General features: G+C 37.9%; 1 protein-coding gene across 4 annotated transcripts in view; it reads right to left on the reverse strand.

Annotated features, from left to right (window-relative positions):
* Positions 1 to 22,305, reverse strand: part of ncln (nicalin) — a 131,455-nt gene that overhangs the window by 14,629 nt on the left and 94,521 nt on the right. For all 4 annotated transcript variants that reach the window (XM_030132094.1, XM_030132092.1, XM_030132093.1 and 1 more), the window contains exon 8: positions 16,461 to 16,600. In XM_030132094.1, coding sequence (XP_029987954.1) covers positions 16,461 to 16,600 — 140 coding nt within the window. The remainder of the gene's footprint in view (positions 1 to 16,460; positions 16,601 to 22,305) is intronic.

A 22,305-nucleotide genomic window follows, 5' to 3' on the forward strand; every position in this document is an offset into this window, starting at 1 on the left:
CAAAGACTCTTGAGCAGGAGAACAAGGACCCTTCTACCAATCGGAGACAACCTACTTGAGCCAAGGGTGATGAACAACAGATCAGGACTTATAAGGAACCAGCAGAGACAAGCAAAATACTACAACCAAACAGCCAAAGACATGGACTCATTGAAAGCAGGTGATGTTGTACGAGAGCAGCCTTTTGAACCAAACACCTTATGGAGAAAGGCTACGGTGAGCACTCCACTTGGTAATAGATCCTATGCAGTCGAACTGGACACAGGCAGTGTTCTCAGAAGGAATCGCCGCCACCTGAGAACAGCTGTGGGAATACAATCGGACATGTCAGAACAATCCCAAACTGAGACTAGGCTCGACCCAATGTCCCAAAACACTGAGAGCCCACACACTGTTACAAGGCCGAGACGTGTGTTTTTCATTTCATTTTTTTTCATTTTTAAATTTTTCATTTTTAAATTCATTAACTGTGGTTAAGATCTCAGATTCAGTCACAGCAGAGAGAAAGATTGTGTTTGGGTTCCTTTGTATAAGTGGTTCATTCTGTTTATCGGTTCCAATATCCAGTATTTTTGCTGCCAAATCTGGTCTAATGTTAACAAAAAACTTGTTGAAATTTTTCACTACAGCATTCATATTATAATTGTCACCAGTCCTATTAATGAAGTAATATAGATATGCAGTGTTGGGCAGCTAGTAACTTACTACAATTTTCAGTAGCTTGGCAGTAATGTCACTATTTCCTGAATCAAGTAACGTTTCAGTAGCTTAACTCTTTTTTTGATCAAGTAGTGTGGTAATGACCACAGACGCTATTTTTATATGGCTTAACACAGTGGAAAAGCAGTTTGCAGATTAGATAATGTAATTATATTATCCACAACACAACCACTCTAGATCGTTTGGAACGGGTCACACACACTGTCTGTACAGGACTCACTATGAACCAGGCGTTTCGCCCGGAGTGGGCGTGTCTTACTGAAACGTTGTCGTGCACGTTCTTGGAAGCGCCGTGCCCGCGCTTGTAAATCGCAGTGCAAACTCTGGGCAGTGATGGAGCTTTTCCTCACTTCCTGTTCTCCGACATCCTCCCGCGCCATTGCTGGCAGTACCAGTGAGCGGACAGCAGATAGGGTATGGAGCGGACCAGGAGCATCATTTTCATGGCAGAGTTGGCGATGAGACCCGCACCTGGTCTCACCTGGAGCACCTGTCAGATGACGGCGTCCACTTTAATGCAGAGGGAGCCGGTGTTCTACAGAACATCCGATGGTTGTTGGCTGAGGTATGTGGACGGTGATCACCACAAAGGCTCTCTTCAGAGCCGCCAAACCCACAGTAAAGAGCACTACAGCCGGATTCCCTCTGAAAAATAACTGAGATTTTTGCTAAATAAACTCAACCAGACTGGTCACTGAGACAATATTTTTTCCAAATAAAAATAGGAAATGCGCAATTATCTACAACTATGATAATAAAGCTACTTTTTTTAGACCAACAAACACATGTTGGTTCCACAGATGAACATGTGACCAATATCAGTGGGTCAGTGAGCCCATTTCCATTGGACATCTGAGAACATTTAAAGTCCAACTGTCCAAACTGGTCCAAAACACAAACATGTCCCATGTGTCTTTTCCAGTCCAGTCCTTGTCCAGTGTCCAAACCTAAACTCTTTGTCTAGTCTAGCGACTGATCACCATGGCAGTAGATTGGTTTGGTAGATGTCCGTAAAATGAGTCCAAGGTGCTCCAACGATCAAACATTAGTTCCACCTGATACATGTTCTAACCTGAAGAACAAAAAAAAACACCCAGGAGTGAACCCATGACCCCCATAGAAAGACTTCACACTAGTGGCGGCTGCTCATCTTTCAGACAGGGGAAGCTCATTGTCGGCTTACATCAAAAAAAAAAAAAAGCCAAGTTATTTAAACATACATTCGGCCCTCCATTCCTTTTTAAGAAAATGGTCAGTGACCTTATCGCACCAAGTAGGCGTCTTTTCCAGGGACTGGACCAGTGTCCTCTCAATGTCCAACAGAGCTGGTGTGCTTAGATTGCCTTGGCCCGTTGTGTTGTGGGTGTAAGACTTCAGCCTTTTTAAACAAGAGAAGCTCCTTTCACTCCGACCTAGCCGACAGTTTGATTGATTAAACTATCTACAAAACGATATTAAACTCGAACAAGAAATTATTAAATTATGAAACTGAAACAAGAAAACGCTGAAATTATGTTAAATTGAAACAAGGAAGTACAATGAGTGTGTTTTATTTACAGTGCAAGAAATGAATGAGTAATTTCGTAGTGGTTTCTCTGATTTCACAGCAGAATGCGCGACGGTATTACATTGAACTGTGTCAGTGAAGGAGTAGATCTCAAACTAGCTGTCAATCAAACGGGATTCAGCCTTTCGACTGATCCTCCAATCAGCACGTGAGATTCTGGTGTCCAGCCCTGCCGAGCTCCACCCACAGCTCCATTCACCCCCAGAGACGCCAGGCGTCCGGGGGCAGGACAACATCGTGGCATTTATCCAATTACCGTCCAGTTTTGAGGCAATGAAAAAAACTGTTCCACTCAGTCCTATTGAAGTGCATGGGCGCCAGGCATCTATGAACAAATCCACTGAGCAGAGATCGTATGAGAAAACAGCGCAACGGGAATGTATGAGAAGTGAACATCGCATCCGTGGATTTGTGATAAAGCTGATTCTGAACGAACTCATTTTTTAGATGAATGTGTTCTAACGCATTTGTAGTCAATAAAATGTCAACACAACCGTACATATTTAACCATTTAATTTTCATAATTTTAGGGGAAGCCAGGCTTCCCTTGCAGTCTATGAGAAATTGCCACTGCTTCACACCCCCCAGTTTGACAAACACTGCACTAAAGGAACCAGTTTGTCAGTGGTGTAGTGGTCCCTGGAAAAGGGGGTATACTCTCAATTTTTGCTTTCTTTCTTTTTTGAACACATGTTTTAGAAATAGTGACATGTCAGACTACTCTATTTAGTTTGCCCAAAAATCCATTTGTGGTATTTCCTCACTATTATAAAATGATCCTGAATTAATCAGCAGTTTGTAGGTTTTACTGATCACACAAGCAGCTGCATGAATGTAAATGTATTCAACACGAGGCAAACATAGGGTTACAGTTATTTTTGAACATTTGTTTAAATAAAATTCTTAAATCTGAAGCTGACAATGCCTTCTTGTTCATAGGTCACCTTAAATAAATTATTCTCTTCCACACTTCAAACCCAATCAGATAAATTCAAAAGTGCACTGTCCACGATGTCCACGATGTGTGTGACACAGGACGTAGAGCACCACCCCTGGGTGAAACGCCAGGTTTTTAGGATGTAGAGCCCCACCCCTGGGTGAAACGCCTGGTTTTTAGTGAGTCTCCTGCCTGCACAGCCATCCAAAGCATTCTGTTTACTGCCTTCCGCTTCCATGTGACTTTAAACTCCAATTGGACCATATTGAGCATTGTTAATGACATCCTGGTCTGCAGATGTCAGTAACTGGCCAGTAATTGTTGGTCTTTGATTATAGTTACTCTGGCAAATTGATAACCCAATGGAATTGACTTTGCATGTATTTGGTAATTTAAACATGTAGTTTCTTGTGTTTATCGCCATGTAAGTTGGCGCAACTTAAAGTAGCTTCACATGTAGTGAGCTACTTCTGTGGTGTTTGTGTAATTTAGCTTGCTACATTTGACTCGGTGGTAGCTTCTGTGTAGTGAAGCTTCATTTATAGCAGAGTAACTGGTAGCTTAGCTCACTACATTTTCCAAGTAGCTTGCCCATCACTGTGGATATGTATTCTTTTTTACACCATCTTTTATAATGCTATTTAATATACCCTATACCCCTTTAGTATTACTCATATTTTCATTTAATAGTTTAGTGTAGTATAGTTTCTTACTAGATCTTAATATGGTGGTCAACTTATTCTTCTATACTCTATTTCTTCTCTGATTCCTCTGTCAGTAGTTTAATAAATTGTCTGTAGAGAGTATTTTTCTTTTTACAAGTGTTTTGTAATTCCTTGGTTAACCAGGGACCCTTTATATGTTTATTTTTCATATTATATTGTCGCGTAGGGCAGTGTTTATGATGTTGAGGAAGAAAATTTGTGATTTGTGAATGCAGACGGCACCCTTATTGTTTGAGAGCACAGACGGCACCCTTTTGTTTCATGTCCCCTGTTGAGCTAACCTCTTTAGCATTAACCAGTGATGTTTTGATTATATGTTAAGATGCCTCCACCAGGTCTGAGAGACTTACCCTCCTTTCCCTTGGTGTGAACCCCCCTTCCTGGAGTGCGAACCCCCCCCCCCCTTTTCCCTTGAATGTAAATTCCCTTGGCTCCCTCCTGAAATACAACCCCCAGTTTTTTCTTTATTTCTTTGTTTGTCTTTTGTTTTTCTATTGACTGCTTTGAAGTAACTGTATAAATACCAGCTGAAAACGTAGATTCGGGGTCAGACTACTGAAACAGACTCTGTCTGCATCGGTACTCTCACCGTGCTCCGGAACACTAAATAAAGCTACACTCATCGCAGCAAACTTTGAAACACGTTTTGTGATTTTTCTTCAACAATGTAATGCACTGAATATTTCAAAAAAATTATTGTATGCTGTATTCACATGTTTTTCTCCATACACTGTGTTCCAGTCTTGTGCCAATAAGTCAGAGTTGAGGGCTTTAATTGACCCTTCAGTTTGTACTCATCTGTCAATATATTTGTTATTTTTCCTGTAGTTAACATCATGCAGTGTGAATACTGGTAAATGGTCAGTTACATCACAGACCAATAGTCAACTGATATTAGAATACTCAATGTTATTAGTAAAAATGTTGTCAATGAGAGTTGCACTGAGATGTAATTCTGCTAGGCCTAGTAATTAATGGAAATAGACTCATGCTGTACATCCTATTTACAAATTCATCTGTCATTTTAAGTTTTGTCAGATTTATCAAATCAATGTTGAAATTTCCACAAATTAAAATGGTTTTGTAACTTATTCATGAGAACAATTTTTCCACCCAACCATTGAAACATTCCACACTTGAGTCTGGTGCCCTATATACAGCGTATAAAGACATTTTTCTTTTTTTCGTTACGGATTTCAACTAATATACATTCCAGTACATCTTTGACTGCTATTGTCATGTTATCAATTATTTAGCATTGCAATGCTTTATCAACATATAAAGCTGCTCCACCACCTGCTTTATTTAATCTGTTTACATAATTCAGTTCATACCCATCTAACTCAAAGTCCACTCCTTTGTCCATATTGAACCATGTTCCGGAAACTGCTATAATATTAAAGCGATGATAAAAACTGACATAAAAATTCTTTGATGGAGTTGAAATTAGAATACATGCTTCTACTATTAAAATGGATGATTGACAATTGGCCTTCTGAGTAAATGGAACGCTTATATTCCTCTTCGGTGTAGTATTTACAGTTAATATTAATGGATGAAAAAAACATGTTGTCTGGGTCTATATCCTCTTCAAAGTGTAATGTATTGTGATTGGTGTCCGAAAATAGATTCAGCTCCATCGTTCCAAATCCTTGAATCCTTAGTAGCAGCTCTCTGTCATTCATGTCTTTTGAAGTAGATGAAATGTTCCTTAGTTCAGATGTCACTGTTACATACAGCTACAGCTGCCTCGTACCTCACTGATCATGAAGATGAGTCTCAGTCATATTTACCCAGCTCCTCCAGGGTTCTGACTACCAGAACCTTGGCCTGTTCACGTGTTCCATTGAGTTTAATGAATATTTTACAGTTATTGACCCATGTATTTTGAATTTTGTTTTGCTTCCTCAGATAGCTGGCTTTCCTGGCTATTTCAGCAGTCCTTCTGGTTAGGTGATCATTCATGTACACATTCGATCCTTTCAGCTTCCATCCCTGTTTCAACAATGCAGTCTTATGTTTCCTGTTCACAAACCTCAGGATCACGGCTGCTGTGTCATCTTTCCTTCTGGGGAGAGGGTGTCATGCCTCTATACTGTTCAAATCCAGCGTAATCCCTCTGGAGTTGAGAAACGCCGCCACTTGCTGCTCCGCAGATCTCATCTCTAGCTCACCGGCTTCACCCCCACTGTCTGCGGTCACCGCGTGAGTGTACAACTGGGGTTTAATCTGGAACCCAGTGATGACCACTCGTTCATTCTGGAGTATTGCTCCAGGTCATCTACTGTCCTCTCCAAATCCACTATCCGTTTGTTTTTTTTGGCGTTCTGAAGGCGTACCAATTTCACTTCCTCAAGTAGCTCCAGGAGTTGTTTCTGTTGCATCTTTACAAGAGTTACTTCCCCTGAGAGAAAACCAAGTGACTTTTTAATATCATCTGCCTCCTCCAATGCTGCGTTTTTTCTTGGACCCATTGTGCGGATCTTAAAGTACAATCATCGATAGTTGTATTTGTTTGGAGAAGCTAACGTATCCTATGCTTTGATTCTGTTCTTTCTATCTTTTAGAGTCACTGTGTGACTTCAGTTTTAAAGGAGCTGATGGTTTACTTGCTTTGATTTATCCATATTCAACAAAGGAACATCATGTTACTCTGTGTATTTATCAGTCCCTCCAGGATTTCGCAATGTTGCAATCGCAACTATTAACGCAAATTCAACCAATCACCGCGAATTCTGCGCGGCGCTGCAATTTCGTCCAATCAAATTTGACCAATCACCTTAGCCCCGTACCTCCCACCCGCCTCTACGTGACATGTACGTCATCACGTTCACTTCCTTGTTGACGTTTGAGAAGATGGAGACATGTGCGACGCATAATGCCCACATTTACCGACAAATATCACTGCCAAAGTTCGTGCAAGCCAGTTTCCAGATGCGTTACACAAAAGTGGAAGTATACCGTTCTGTGGTGGAACACAAATGAAAGTCACCGCTCCACAGACACTTCTCAACTGCAAAACATGCAAGGAGAACGGCTGAAACTGGAAGAGGACAGACGAGACAAGTCTCAGTGACAGAGGCTGTTGGATTCAGAACAATAGCAGGAGCTGAAAGGATTTAGGTTAGCGCAGATATACTCTATGAGGCAAAATAAGCGAAGAATAAATGACTTGTGGAGGCACGCTTTACTTTTTCTATATTGTGTGTGTGTGTGTGTGTGTGTGTGTGTGTGTGTGTGTGTGTGTGTGTGTGTGTGTGCGTGCGTGCGCAGGAGTACGAGCACAAGTCTGTGCGTGGAGTTAAAAAAAAGGAGCTCACAAACAAAAATAGTCGTTAAACTTGGTGTTAATATTAATGTCTGTGTGTGTGTGTCTTTCTATGTGTGCACATGTCTCTGTGTGTGCATGTAACCCATCTAACCATGTAATGCATCTAACCCTAATCCTGAATATACTACTATATCATTAAGGAAGCCAAAGTCATGTGTTGTGTTGTATAAATGTGAGATGGAGGTGGGATTTAATAAGTTCTCTTCTTCCCAGTCCTTTTTGAGCAGTACATATTGAATTTATTTTGTTATTACCAGTGTACATGGCAATTGATATTTTGTCTTGATCATCTTTATTTATTAATGTATTTGCTCTGATATTAATTCCTTGTACACAAAAAATGTTTAATTTTTTCTTCTGCTCAAAACAAATCAATGAATGAAAAAAAAGCCTGTTTTGTTTAAAATCATTGCTTTCTGGTGCTTTTTAAGGCGAAACACAAAAAAGACTGTTCTAAGTAATTTGTAAATGCCTATGTTCCTGTGACTTTAATAAAAGAAGCCTCAAATCATCGCAACTTTCATCACAATTTTTTGGAAAAGCTGCCGCAAAATCAGGCATTTTAGGCCGCAACAGTCACAAAAAAAGCCTGTGAAATCCTGGAGGGACTGATTTATATTTATATGGCATATACAGTCTATGGGAAAATGTCAATTATCTAAGCATAAATAATACAGAGACTGAAAGGGTCAATGAAATCAAATCCCTTGGAATAACTATACACAAGAAGTGAAGTTGCTGTAGGACACAGTGCATGGAGGTGTGGGGGAATACTTACAGAACTAATACAAATCCAATCACCATTTTCTAGTTGTGGCATGTTTATTGTCCGCGTTTGAACTCTAGGTAAGTGAACTGTTTTGTCTCTCATGCACTGCATTAATTTGTGCGTTTAGCAGCCATGTGTCCTTGTTAGGCTGTAGAGGTGTTGCCCCTTTGGGTCTCATCTGTTTGTTTTTTGTAGTGCCGTGGGGATGCAGTTGGGTGTTCACTGTTAGCTCACTTTTCTCAGATGCACCCCGTGGGAGCTTGTGGGGTGGTCCATATGGATTGTCTCCCAAACCCACTGGGTTTGAGTGCTTGAAAACCTGTCGCAAAATCATGTGAAGAGCAAGGGTCTACTTAAACAGGTGAGCGCACCAGTTAGGTGGGCATAGATTAGAAGAGGAGCATTGGCCTGCTGAGTTTTGTAAGTGCAAATTTCACGATCACCACTTCAGTTTGCCGTAGATTTCTGGCTTGTGGTGTTTTTGGTTTTTTTTTTCTTTTCCATTCTTTGTTTATTTGGAAAAGAAAATGAGACAAAACTTCCCTTACAGGTACAATTCAATATCCACACATCAAATTTGAAAGAAGATGCTAATCCAAGATTTTTAGTTGAATATAAAACAAACAAAATAAAGAAACGTGGGCGAGAGGAGAGGGCTTACTCTGCTACTTCATCACATTAAGATATGTATGTTTACATTAACCTAAACAGAAATGTATATCATATAAATATTTTAACATCACCAATGTATTCAATTCACATCCGTTACAAATTTAACAGTTTGTCCATTTTGACCAAATAGTGAAAAAAGATCCCCTTTGACCCTTAAAACAAAATGTCAACTTCTCCAGAATGTAAATGTCCTGTACAATGTTGATCCATTCATCCGTTGTGGAAACTTCAGGCTTTAACCATTTTCTAGTGATAGTCTTTTTACTTGATGCCAAGAGCAATAACAACAGTTTTTTTTTTTTTTTTATCTTTCAGAGTCCAGTTATCACATGAAATATCTCCTAAATACAGGGCTTCACATTTACAAGGAATTTTCTCAGTAAAAATGTTATTTAAATGTTCACACAGCTGTTCCCAAAATGGTTTGATCACTGAGCAACTCCAGAAAATATGATAGTGACTGGCATTCTTTGTCCCACAGAATCTCCAACAGGTGTCTCTACTGTCCTGATGTTTTTTTCTGGGCAGGAGTTACAAAAAATTGAACCATACTTTTCCAACAGAATTCCCTCTAATTGTTGGAGCTTGAGGTCATCCATTGTAGTTTGAAGATCTTTTCCCAGCTTTCAGGTGAAATAACTAGATTTCCTTCTTTCTCCCACTTATTTCTAATGTGGTCTGTATCACCCTTTTTAGACTGTAAAATATCATTGTATAACATGGAAACAATAGTGCATGAACCAGATTTCAACAAAGATAAAAACATATTAAAGAAACCTAGATCAGCTGATTCCCAGGTATCTCGTAGATTCGGATCAAAATAAGTTCTAACCTGCAGAAAAGGGATGCGCCGATAACCACTTTTTTTCCAGACCAAGTACGAGTACTTACATTTGAGTACTTGCCGATACCGAGTACTGATACAAGTACTTAATAACCCCAATTCCAGTTCTTAGTTCCTTTTGTAAATGTGCTTTTTTGTCGTTGTCATTAGTCTGACTGGAACAAAGTGCTGCTACTGATATTTAAGGTGTTGGAAGAGCGTTTCTCAATTAATCCACCAGGGGGCGCCGCTCTGAATTAACCATACTGGACAAATACCACAAAGAAGAGGAAAGTTTTTTGAGAAGAAGAAGAAGAAAGTCAGTAATAACAAACATGGAGACGACAGAGGCAACACTAATGTGATACTAATATTGTAGCGTTTCCACTGGTAAGGTTTAAAAGCGAAGCTTCAGCAGGTAGAGAAAAGATATATGAGCGATAAGTTTCGTTTTCACTTCTGCTGGCGGTGGTCCGCACTGCTCTGTACATCTGCTGGTATTCTCATTCTGTTTACGCATCCGCCAGCACCTGGAAAACAGATGGAATGTACGCAGAGGACGGACAGAACGCTGCGTCCATATCTGTCCGTGTCTTTAATGTTACTTGCTGTCAGCGTTACTTTTATCACCATCATTTATTTGGTTAAATCTCCACACTCTTCACAGTCCCCACACATTATTCCACCGCCGCGTACCTGCTGCACTGAACTGTGAATGTCACACGGCCGTAAGTGGTATCAGTGCATTTGTATCGGATGTCTTTTACGTGTACGAGTACACACACTGAGTATCGGGGCCGATGCCGATACTCGTATCAGTATCGGTGCATCCCTACTGCAGAAGTCATCCTCTTCCAACCCATGAGACCTCTGAAGTTCCTCAAAACTTTGAAATACCCCCCACTGCATGAAAGAGTAACAGGTGGTCAGTCCTTTCCCGATCCACCTTTTGAATCTCCCATCATTCTTGTTCGGTTTAAATGCTGAGTCAAAGGTGCACCACCTAAGTATTTTGATCTGGTTACCTATTTGACAGATTTTAATTATCTTTTTCCAGGAATCCAACATTGTGTATAACATTGAGTCACGTGGTGCGATTACTTCATTTTGTAATTCTTTATCCATAAACACAAATATTATCGGTATTCCTTCCACTGATTTACTTTCTATGTCCTTCCATCCTGCTTTGTATGACAGAGAGCATAGACAGATTAAAGATCTTAGCTGTGCTGCCAAGTAATATTCGTTTAGGTTGGGAAGACCCAGACCACCCTTTTCCTTCTTCAACTTCAAAACTTTGTACCTTACTCTAGCCTTTTTCCCTTGCCAAATATATTGCGATATTAACCTGTCCCACTCTACAAATTTCCTTTCTGGTATCAGGATTGGTAGACACTGAAATAAATACAAGTGCGGAAGAAAGTTCATTCTAACTAACTCTATTCTGGAATATAAATTTAAATAGGGGATCACAGCCCACCTTTGTATGTCTGACTTTAACTTTGTTGTTAGGGGGCGGTAGTTTGCCTCAAAAGTCCTGGAAAACTCTTTGGTTAATATGACACCTAAATATTTAATAGATTCTGCTTCCCAATTCCATCTGTACAAATTCCTGATCTCGTTCAGTGGACTGTAGTTTAGTGTTAAGACCTGGGTTTTGTTAAATATTAATCTTGTAACCTGACATTGAACCATATTCCTCAACCATTTTCATAAAATTCGGTAAGGTTTGTGTTGGGTTAGTTAAGGTTAGCAACAAATCATCCGCAAACAAGGACAGCTTTTGTTCACCAGATGCCATCCAAACTCCTGTTATGTCTGCCTTATCCATTGATTTAACGGCTCTATAAAAAGGGCGAAGATGAGCAGCAAAACACAACACCCCTAGCTTGTACCTCTTTCCAAAACAAATGAATCAGATAAGTCTCCATTAATCTTTATCCTAGCTGAAGGTTTCTTGTACAATCGTGCAATTACATCAATTAGTGTCTGGTGGAATCCAAATTTAGACATTACTTTAAATAAAAAGGACCATCTGACCGAGTCAAATGCCTTCTCTGCATCTAAGCTCAATACAAGGGTCTCTATTTTCTGTTGCATTACATGACTCAAAATATGCAGTGTTTTTCTAATGTTGTCCTGAGTCTGTCTCTGTGTAATGAAACCTGTTTGGTCCATATTTATTATCTCTGGAAGAATTTTTTCAAGTCTCTGTGAAATTATGGCTGTAAATAGTTTATAATCAATATTTAGAACGCTCACTGGATGGTAATTTCCACAATTCAACTTATCCTACCTTCTTTAGGAATTACTGAAATGATAGCCTCTCTCCATGAAGGAGGGATTAATTTATTTTCCAGTATGTGATTAAATGTTCTTAATAAGGTAGGGACTAACTAGTCTTGCATTTCTTTATACCACTCAGAGGGAAAGCTGTCCGTTCCAGGGGATTTTCCTCCTTTTAGCTTTCTTATATATCTTCATTCTTCTTCTGTTATCTCTGATATTAACTGTTTGTTCTGCTCATTTGTAACTGTAGGGAGAGAAAGGTGAGAGAGAAAGATGTCTATCTGAGGCTCATTACTCAATTTGGGTTGGGAGTATAAGTTTTGATAAAAATTTTGAAAACATTTATGGATAATTCCCATTTCTGTTTCAATACTGTTTGTAAATGGATTCTGTATTTTGTGAATAGATCTATCTGTTTTCATAGTTTGAATGCAAGGAGCTTCAGAGACTTTCCGCCTGCTTCATAGTATTTGTTTCGTATAGAGAAGTTTGTCTTGTATATCTTTTTTTATTTATATATATATATATATATATATATATATATATATATATATATATATATATATATCTGTATACATAAGAATTAAATAGATAAATATTATATCTGTTAAATTAATCTAATTCTCCTTTTAGGACCTTGATTTTAGTTTTAGTTGCCTCTTGGAGAGTTTTGGAATGTTCTTTTTGAAGCTTCCTTAATTCATAAGAGCGGTTAACCTCCCTTAACAGATTGTCTATAGAAAAGAATAGACTGGCAGGCACAAATTAAAATGTGAGTTGGACATGAGTAGAATGGAAGGAAGGCTCAATGAGGAGTCGACACCTACATCTACAGAGGGGCCCTTCTTCTTTAGAAGGCCATACCCCTCCCCTACCAACAGGAATTTGGGGTCATTATATGACCCTGGCAGTTACCTGACTTACGTTCTTGGGTTGATTTCATATGTTACAATTACTATGGTTCTTTGTGTTATTAGTGTCAGGTTGATCCAAGTAAATTTTGCTAAAGATGCAACTTAATCACTTGAAATGTGTCACTCTTAATGTGAATGGGTTAAATAATCCAATTAAAAGGGGGAAAGTTCTCACTAAATGAAAAAAAAGAAAAAGCAGAGATGATTTATATACAGGAAACCCACCTCTCCAAAATAGAACACCAAAACTTAAAGAACTTTGGATTTAGGAATACTTTTAATAGTTCTTTTAAAGGGGGCAGTAAAAGAGGAGTAGTCACTTTAATTTCTAATAAAATCAAATTTGAATGCCTGAAGGAACTAAAAGACAAAAATGGCAGATATGTAATGGTTAAGGGGAAACTGGAAGAACATATGGTTACATTATTAAATATTTACGCCCCACCAGAATCAGAAAAATCATTCTTTAAAACTGTGTTTGATATTATTACTCAAGAAACAGAAGGAACACTGATCTGTGGAGGTGATAGGAATATTGTATTAAATCAGACTCTAGATTCCAGCAGTACCAAAAAGGGTAGTAAAACACATCTGGCTCGCTACATTAATTTAAATTTAACAGAATTAGGGGTAATTGATGTCTGGAGAGAAAGTCATCCCCTAGAGAGAGATTATACATTCTACTCCACCCCACATTCGGTCCACACAAGAATTGATTATTTCTTTATGAATACTGAAGATAGATTTAGAGTCATAGAATTTAAGATCGGAGTAGCCGATTTATCAGATCATTGTTCCTTTATGTTTAACATTGGATCTCAACAGGAGAATAAAAACCACAAACTAGAGATTGAATGTCGGTATGCTTAATGATCCTAAATTAGTAGAAAATTTTAAAAAGGAGATAAACATTTACAGAGAAGAAAACGATAATGGAGATATAGATCCTGCAATGTTATGGGATGCTATGAAGGCAGTAATGAGGGGTAAATTAATATCATATGCCACTTTCAAAAAAAAGTAAAGACTTTTAGATTTTCAGACTGCCTCGAAAAAACTGGAAGATTTAGATCATTTACATAAAAACAAAAATGACCCCGAAACACTAAAAAAAGTTAAAGTACAGAGGAAAATTGATGAAATACTGACAAAAGAAGCAGAAAAGAAAATTTGTTATTTAAAACAGACGTGTTATGAAGGAGGATCCAAATCAACCAAATCTCAAGCCAGATGTTTAAGAAATAAACAACAACTTAATACCATATATAAAATCAGAAAGCCTAGCTCCAAAACTTTAGTCCATACACCAGAAGAGATTGAAAAGGCATTTGAAGAATACTACATAAACCTTTATTCTCAACCTGCAGCAGCAGATGATGAGATAATTAATTAATTTTTAAATACATTAGACCTCCCAAAAATAGGAGAATCACAAAATGCTACAATCTGTGCATTGATTACAGAAAAAAAGAGTTGGAGAATGCAGTAAAAAGAATGAAAACCAATAAGGCTCTAGGGAATGATGGATTTCCCATAGAATGGTATAAGACTTTTAAAAAAGAGTTGAACCCAATGTTGTTAGCATCATTTAACCAAACACTTAAAAACGGAATACTCCCTCCATCGTGGAGAGAAGCCATAATTACTGTTATTCATAAAGACGGTAAAGATAAGGAATTCTGTGGAAACTATAGACCAATATCGATACTAAACTGTGATTATAAAATATATACATCCATTATATCCAATAGATTCCAGACGTTCATGACTGAATTGATAGATGAAGACCAATCGGGCTTTATTCAAGGGCGGCAAACTCAAGATAATATTAGGAGGACCCTACATGTAATAGAAGAAATACAGAAGAGAAAAGAAAGTGCCATTTTTCCAAGTCTAGACGCGGAAAAAGCTTTTGACTGTGTCAGTTGGAAGTTTCTGTATCTTATTTTAGAAAAATTTGGCTTTAATCCGCAGTCAGTCAGATGTGTAAAAACATTGTATCAGGACCCGATAGCAAGAATAAAAATAAATGGTAACCTCACAAATTGGTTTAGTCTGCAAAGATCCACAAGGCAAGGGTGTGGGTTATCTCCTACCCTCTTTGCACTTTTCACTGAGCCATTGACACAAGCAATAAGGCAAGATAAGGAAATAGAAGGAATTAAAATTAGAGAAGTAGAACATAAAGTTGGGCTATTTGCAGGCAATGTCTTAATATATTTAAAACAACCAGAGAAGTGTCTGCCAAAGTTGATGAATCTATTACATAATTACGGGTACCTTTCAGGCTATAAACTAAATGTTGGGAAAACACAGGTTCTGCCTATAAATTTCACTCCTCCCCCAGAATTAACACAGAAATACAATTTTAAGTGGAATAAGAAATCAATTCATTATTTGGGAATAAATATTACAAATAACCTTTCTAAATTGGGTAAAACGAATTACGAATTTTTAAATCATCAGCTATATAAGGATATGGAAAGGTGGGATGTCTTATTATTAGATTTAAGTGCAAGAATTGAAATTATTAACATGAATGTGCTGCCAAGAGTTTTGTATTTGTTCCAATGCCAATATCGACGTCACAATTTATTGAATGGGACAAAAAGATTTCAAGATTCATTTGGAATGGGGCTAAACCAAGAATTAAGTATTCAACACTTCAAATACCAAAAAATGAGGGAGGACTGGCACTGCCAAACTTTGAAGAATATTTCTATGCTGCACAGCTCAAACCCATGATTGATTGGTATATTTCTGATTGTCCTACAAAGTGGAAAGAAATAGAGTTGAATAATAATGAATGCCATGTACAAGCTATGATAGCCAATAAGATGTTTATAGAAAATAAAAACAAACTGGATTCCATCACTAAATTTACCTTGGAGGTCTGGTTTAAAGTAGTTAAAAAATGTAAAATGGAGAAGGACATAAGAATATTTAGCTGACCAGCTTATGATACAAATTTCAAACCAGGGACTATGAATACTAAATTTAAAGAGTGGACAAATAAGGGTCTAAATATATTAAATGCTTTTATCAAAAAAGGGTAAATTATTAACTTTCAAAACTTACAACAGGACTTTGACTTAGAACATCGTGACTTCTTTATGTACCTTCAGATCAGAGACCATTATCATAAAGAGATAATACCAGACCTCCCAGGTAAAATAAACCAGATCACTGAAATAGTAGGTAAAGCGTATAAGAACGAAGGAGGAAAAGTGATATCCAAACTGTATCAGGGATTGGTGTCTAACAGGAAAATGTCAACTCTGTAGATTAGAGATAAATGGAAAAAAGAACTGTTGGTAGAATTAAGTGATGATACATAGTATGAAATATGTGAAACTCAAGTAATTACATCTAATTCCAGAAATTGGAAAATATTTTGTTGGAAAAACATAATGAGATGTTTTATAACACCAAAGATCTAAAAGGCTTCACTATCATTACCTCAGCCCTGTTGGAGAGTGTGCGGTGAGCAGGATGTGGGTCATGCACATGTTTTTTGGCAGTGCACAAAACTATCCCATTTTTTAGAAATAAAAAATCTATCCATTACAATTCAATATATTTAATATGACTTAATATTTATGAAAAGACATTGACAAATTTGTACTTAATCAAAGTCCATATCCTTCCTAGTTTCATACAATTCAGAGGGAACTATCTTTACTCCACTACAGGTATGTCATACTTGTACTCACCGTCTCCAGCTCCTTGAGTAAATAATACTGAGGACTGCCCTCTTTGGGAGGTTTGGACACATGGAGGTGTAGAGAGTCTCCGTTGCCCAGAGTGTCCAGACACAACACGAAGGCCACGTTGTCCTGCAGCAGACTGGAGTCTGTCCAGGAAAAACAAGAAAGAAATGAACAAACACACAGGAAAGTATGTGTTTTAACACATATACCAGCTGGAACTCAGGGATGTATTCATTCACCATTCACTTCAACTCAAATGTCCTTTCAAGGACACTGTATCCTACTACATAATGCACATTTCGGCCCCGCCACGTGTCCCATCGATGTGTGATCGATGTTTGTTGCAGCATGGGAGGGCGTACGGGTACAATGCCACTAGCTGTATATAACTGATGTTTTTCAGATCTGCGTCTCCATTAAAAGGGTAACTGTCTCAGACTTAACATTATCTTCAATGTTTGTCAAAAATTCAGGAATATTCAAGTTTATATAACCAGTACAAAGAACTAAAATATGTCTTAAGATGACAGAAATTTGCCAAAATGCATCAATTTTAAGTAGCATGATTAAAATGCAGTGGTCTTTCTGTAAAGTTTAAGTATAATGTACAAGTCACAGGACTGGTGCATGGGGTATGAGACATTATGGGTCAGGGATAACACAGATGTGAAGAGATAAACCTCAAAGTGACCTCATTCTGCCTTTGGTTCAACAAACATACAATAATTGGTTTCAGTATCTGTGACAAAAATCATGCATGGACAAAAAAATATATATACTGCTGCTTCTCTCCAGTGACAAATCTCCAGTATTGGACATAGAATGGTATAATGTCACACTCAACATCTTTAAATGCACTAAACATTCTGGCTTCCACCATTACCTGTTTATATATCTAATGAAAATCTATCCTCCACTAATATTCTTCTGTACATGGAGCTGTGCATAACTCATTAAACTTATGGTTTCTCAGTCCCTCCAGGATTTCACAGGCTTTTTTGTGATTGTTGTGGCCTAAAATGCCTGATTTTGCGGCAGCTTTTCCAAAAAATTACGATGAAATTTGTGATGATTTGAGGCTTCTTTTATTACAGTCATTGGAACATGGGCATTTATAAATTACCTAGAACAGTCTTTTTGTGTTTTTAGCCTTAAAAAGCACCAGGAAACAATGATTTTAAACAAAACAGGCTTTTTTTTTCATTCATTCATTTGTTTTGAACAGAAAAAAAATACTTTTTGTGTACAAGGAATTAATATCAGAGCAAATACACTAATAAATAAAGATGATCAAGACAAAATATCAATTGCCATGTACACTGGTAATAACAAAATAAATTCAGTAAGTACTGCTCAAAAAGGAGTGGGAAGAAGAAAACTTATTAAATCCCACCCCCATCTCACATTTATACAACACAACACATGACTCTGGCTTCCTTAATGATATAGTAGTATATTCAGGATTAGGGTTAGATGCATTACATGGTTAGACGGGTTACATGCAGACATAGAGATACGTGCGCACACACACACACACACACACACACACACACACACACACAGGGCAGCCAAACTTGGGTTGCTTTCTATCTAACACATAAGAGTAAACATTAATATTAACAGAAAGTTTAACGACTATTTTTGTTTGTGAGCTCCTTTTTTTAACTCCACACAGACTTGCGCTCGCACTCCCTCACGCACACGTACGCACGCACACACACACAATATAGAAAAAGGAAAGCGTGCCTCCACAAGTCATTTATTCTTCGCTTATTTTGCCTTATAGAGTATATCTGCGCTAACCTTAACCCTTTCAGCTCCTGCTATTGTTCTGAATCCAACAGCCTCTGTCATTGAGACCTGTCTCGTCTGTCCTCTTCCAGTTTCAGCTGTTCTCCTTGCATGTTTTGCGGTTGAAAAGTGTCTGTGGAGCGGCGACTTTCATTTGTGTTCCACCACAGAATGGCATACTTCCGATTTAGTGCAACACATCTGGAAACTGACTTGCACGAACTTTGGCAGTGATATTTGTCGGTAAATGTGGGCGTTATACGTCACACGTCTTCATCTTCTCAGACATCAACAAGGAAGTGAACGTGATGACGTACATGTTACGTAGAGGGGGGTGGGAAATACGGGGCTAAGGTGATTGGTCAAATTTGCGGAAAATCCGCGTTGATTAGATGAAATTGCAGTGCCGTGCAGAATTCGCAGTGATTGGTTGAATTTGCGTTAATAGTTGCGATCGTAACATCGCGAAATCCTGGAGGGACTGGTTTCTTTTTTCTTCTGGTTCCTTGAAACACATACTTCAATTTTTTTGTTTTCTTGTTTCCAAAAACCTGTTTTTCTTTCCCCAACTCTTTGGAGTATTCATCTCTACCAGAATATCCTTACCTCTACTCTTGTGACTCCGGCTAGAGAAACCCAATCCTCAAATCAAATGATTTTAGATGTGCCAACAACCCATCTAAAGACTAAAGATCGCAGAGCCTTTTCTGTGGAAGGTCCAAGGCTCTGGAACACTCTGCCTCAACAAATCATATGTGCATTGAGCACTTTAAATCTCTTTTAAAGACACACCTATAGAGGGTATACACATACGTCACTTCCCCCTGGGTCACACCCCTCTAAGTCAGACTCAGTGGCAAAAACCAGCCTGCTCAACATGACGGAGTGTAGCAGTAAACACAGTGAGACTGGGAAAATGTGAAATATGAAATTAAATTAAGGACAATTGGACTGGACATGGATCCGTACGAGTTACAAAAGAACAAGTGGTCCACAAACATTGACATGTGACCTGAAATGCCATATCCTGACATCCAAACGAATGACATTTTTGTTAAATTATGAGGTTTTTTTTTAAATACGACTTTATTCTCATAACATTGTGATTCTTTTTCCACTCGACTTTATTCTCATAAAATTACGGGTTTCATATCGATATTTTATGACTTTATACTTGTAATGACAAGTGTTTTTATTTTCTCATGTGGCTCTAATCAGCCATTGTAGCTTTGTGCTCCAGTACCCCTCTATTTGAAAAACTAGGTTAGCCTCAGTTTAAGTTAGTTTACTAATCATGTAGGAGCACAAGGTTCAGAATCACAAAATGAAGACAAAAACCATGAAAGATCATGAAAGCAAGAGCTTTACTGAGAAGTAACGTTAGCCAAAACAATACGTAATTTAATGTATGATTTTACCCAAAAATACAGCATAAACTAATGTTGCCTGATACGAAACGGGATCCACAAATCCAGGAAACCAAACCTTTCTTTGTCTTTTGGTGCCTGTAAAATGATAGCTCTGACTGCTTTTCAAACCTGTTCATAAAATCGATCGCACAACAGCTCTTCCTCATTTTTTATTAAATATTGTTATTAAGTTTAGACAGTATTGAAACCAGCGCTGCCACTCATCTCCCTATGTTGTATCCTTTGTACATTATTATTGATTTATAAGTTATATTTCATGATTTACATTCAGATAGTTTAAATGTATTAGACAGTATTAAAATACAGTTAAAAGTAAGTCACTTCCATACATGATCATTTGTTCCTGGTATGTGATGTTCACACACAAGAGGGCGTTTCTTGTTTTACATTTCAGTTGTGAGGAGGTCAAGGTTTGAATCGAAGAAGAAAAAGTTGGAAGTAGCAGGTGAAATCAGAAGAGAGATTGTTTTTGTATACTGTTAGCCATCATTTTAATGTACTGTATCAGTATTTTTTTGTCAGTAAAACTCAGAGAGACAGCGAGAAGTACTGCTTTGTTTTTTTATAGAAGCTGCAGTTAAGTTCCCACATTTTTTGGTGCTGAAACCCAGGAGACAGGAGACTAAAGAATGAAGACAGGAACCGTTAGCCAATAGCTGCAACTAACTGACCAACAGCAGGAACCAGGAGAACGGTTACAGAGACTAAAACAAAAACGAGGAGTCATAAGAGCCTCCACGACAAAATTGCTGCGGGTTATTGAAGAGGAGACATCCAAGGACGATGTGAGTTGTGACCGCATACGAGAGCTGCTGTCCATGTTATCTGTGAAGAAAGCGAAACTCCTGGAGCTGGAGCTCGAAGGGGAGATACTGATGGACGAGCTGGAGGCAGACATTGTGAAGACTGTGGATTACCAGGACAACCTTATCCTCTGGAAGGCTCGAGCCATGGGGAGCCCAAGTCTCAAAAATGGGTTGAACCTGACATGGTCTGCCATACTTTTTATTTGTTTTTTTGGTTAATTTTGATCCTAAGGATCAATAATTGGAGGGTCTGCTCTGCTGGAAATACCACGTGCAAAAAACACATATGATGACAACCTTCAATGAAAAAATAATTCTTAAAACACATTTCTGCATGATTTTGGCTCAATGTAAAGCAGAAAAATTAGGCGTTTTCTCACTTTTTTCCAATATTTTCAACTTTACTTCATTGGCAATCAACTATTCCCCCAAGTTATGACATCAGCCACTATGCCATTCTTTTTACCAAACAATATACACATTCCACAGAAAAAATTATAAAAATCCAACCAAAATCAATGGATCTGTGATGATGGATCTGTGATACTAGTTGGCAATACAGGCCCAGAACCTCAATAGAATTTTAAGCTACTCCCAAAATTCCAAAAGACAGAAGATGAAGATATTTAGCTTCATGGTACACTTACACACACAGACACACACACACGCACACACATACACACATGATCTTAGTAATTTGAATGAGTTTGGAACAACCAATCAATGGTTACCAACAGATTTTGAGGCTGCGCATCATCTGTATGTAAGTCCAATGGGTAAATGCTGCAGAATGGAAATCATTCAATTATTAATAGACATTAATATTTCTTAGGAATTGTAGGTGCAATTTTATATGAAAAAAAAAAAAAAAAAAAAAGAATGTTTAATAACAAAATTTGGATTTGTTGCCCGTTGCTCTTGTAACCCAAATTGGATTGTCAAGAATAGATGTACTGTTTTTTTAAGAAATAGGCAGAAATCATTATACCTGATGTTGGCGATTTTATCTGAAGTAAGTTCTGTATTTTGTCTTACTTTCAATTGACTATTTTAGTTTGTCTATAGTTTAAGTCAGGGGTGTCCAAACTTTTTTTCAAGAGGGCCAGATCTGATAATGTGGACATTGCCAGGGGCCAGTGGTCCCTTCAGACATTTTTTAAACAGTAAAAATTACATATAAATGCGCTGTTCTACAACAATTTTATTTTCATTGTCACAATATAATTTTTTTAAATGGCAATGTAACCAAATCTAAGCCACTCAGGTGTGAACAAATTAAAAAAAAAAAAAAAAAAAAAAAAACAATTCTGCCTTCCTTTCACTTCTGGAGTCAGATAACATAGAACAAACTGTGTGGAGTATCTTAGACGTCCAAGAAGTTGATAAAAATCTTAACCCCACATTCATTTTAAACATGACTTATATGAGTAATCATTACTCATATATTACTCAGTAATGCAAAGTCTGTTAACGTTTAAGATGAAAACATATGACTCTTACTCTTGTCTTTCACAAAATCATTCAGAAAGTAATATTTGTGTCACATCTACAAGTACATAACACCAGCAGTTAGAGGCAACTAACCTGGCAACTTGGTAGCCTGCCTTGGTGGTGAATTCATTGAACTCCCAGGTTCACATGAAGAGTCAATGTTGAGTTTAAAGTAGCTTGAATTTGCTTCACTTTTTCGGAGCGCTCACTCCCTGCTAGCTTGTCGTATACATTAGCATGTTTTGTCTGCTCGTGTCTCTTTACATTGAATTCCTTAAACAAGGCAACAGTCTCTTGACAAATTAGGCAAATATAATTGCCTCGATTTTC

Source organism: Sphaeramia orbicularis, chromosome 4, assembly GCF_902148855.1.
Source record: "Sphaeramia orbicularis chromosome 4, fSphaOr1.1, whole genome shotgun sequence".
Lineage (NCBI taxonomy): Eukaryota > Metazoa > Chordata > Actinopteri > Kurtiformes > Apogonidae > Sphaeramia > Sphaeramia orbicularis.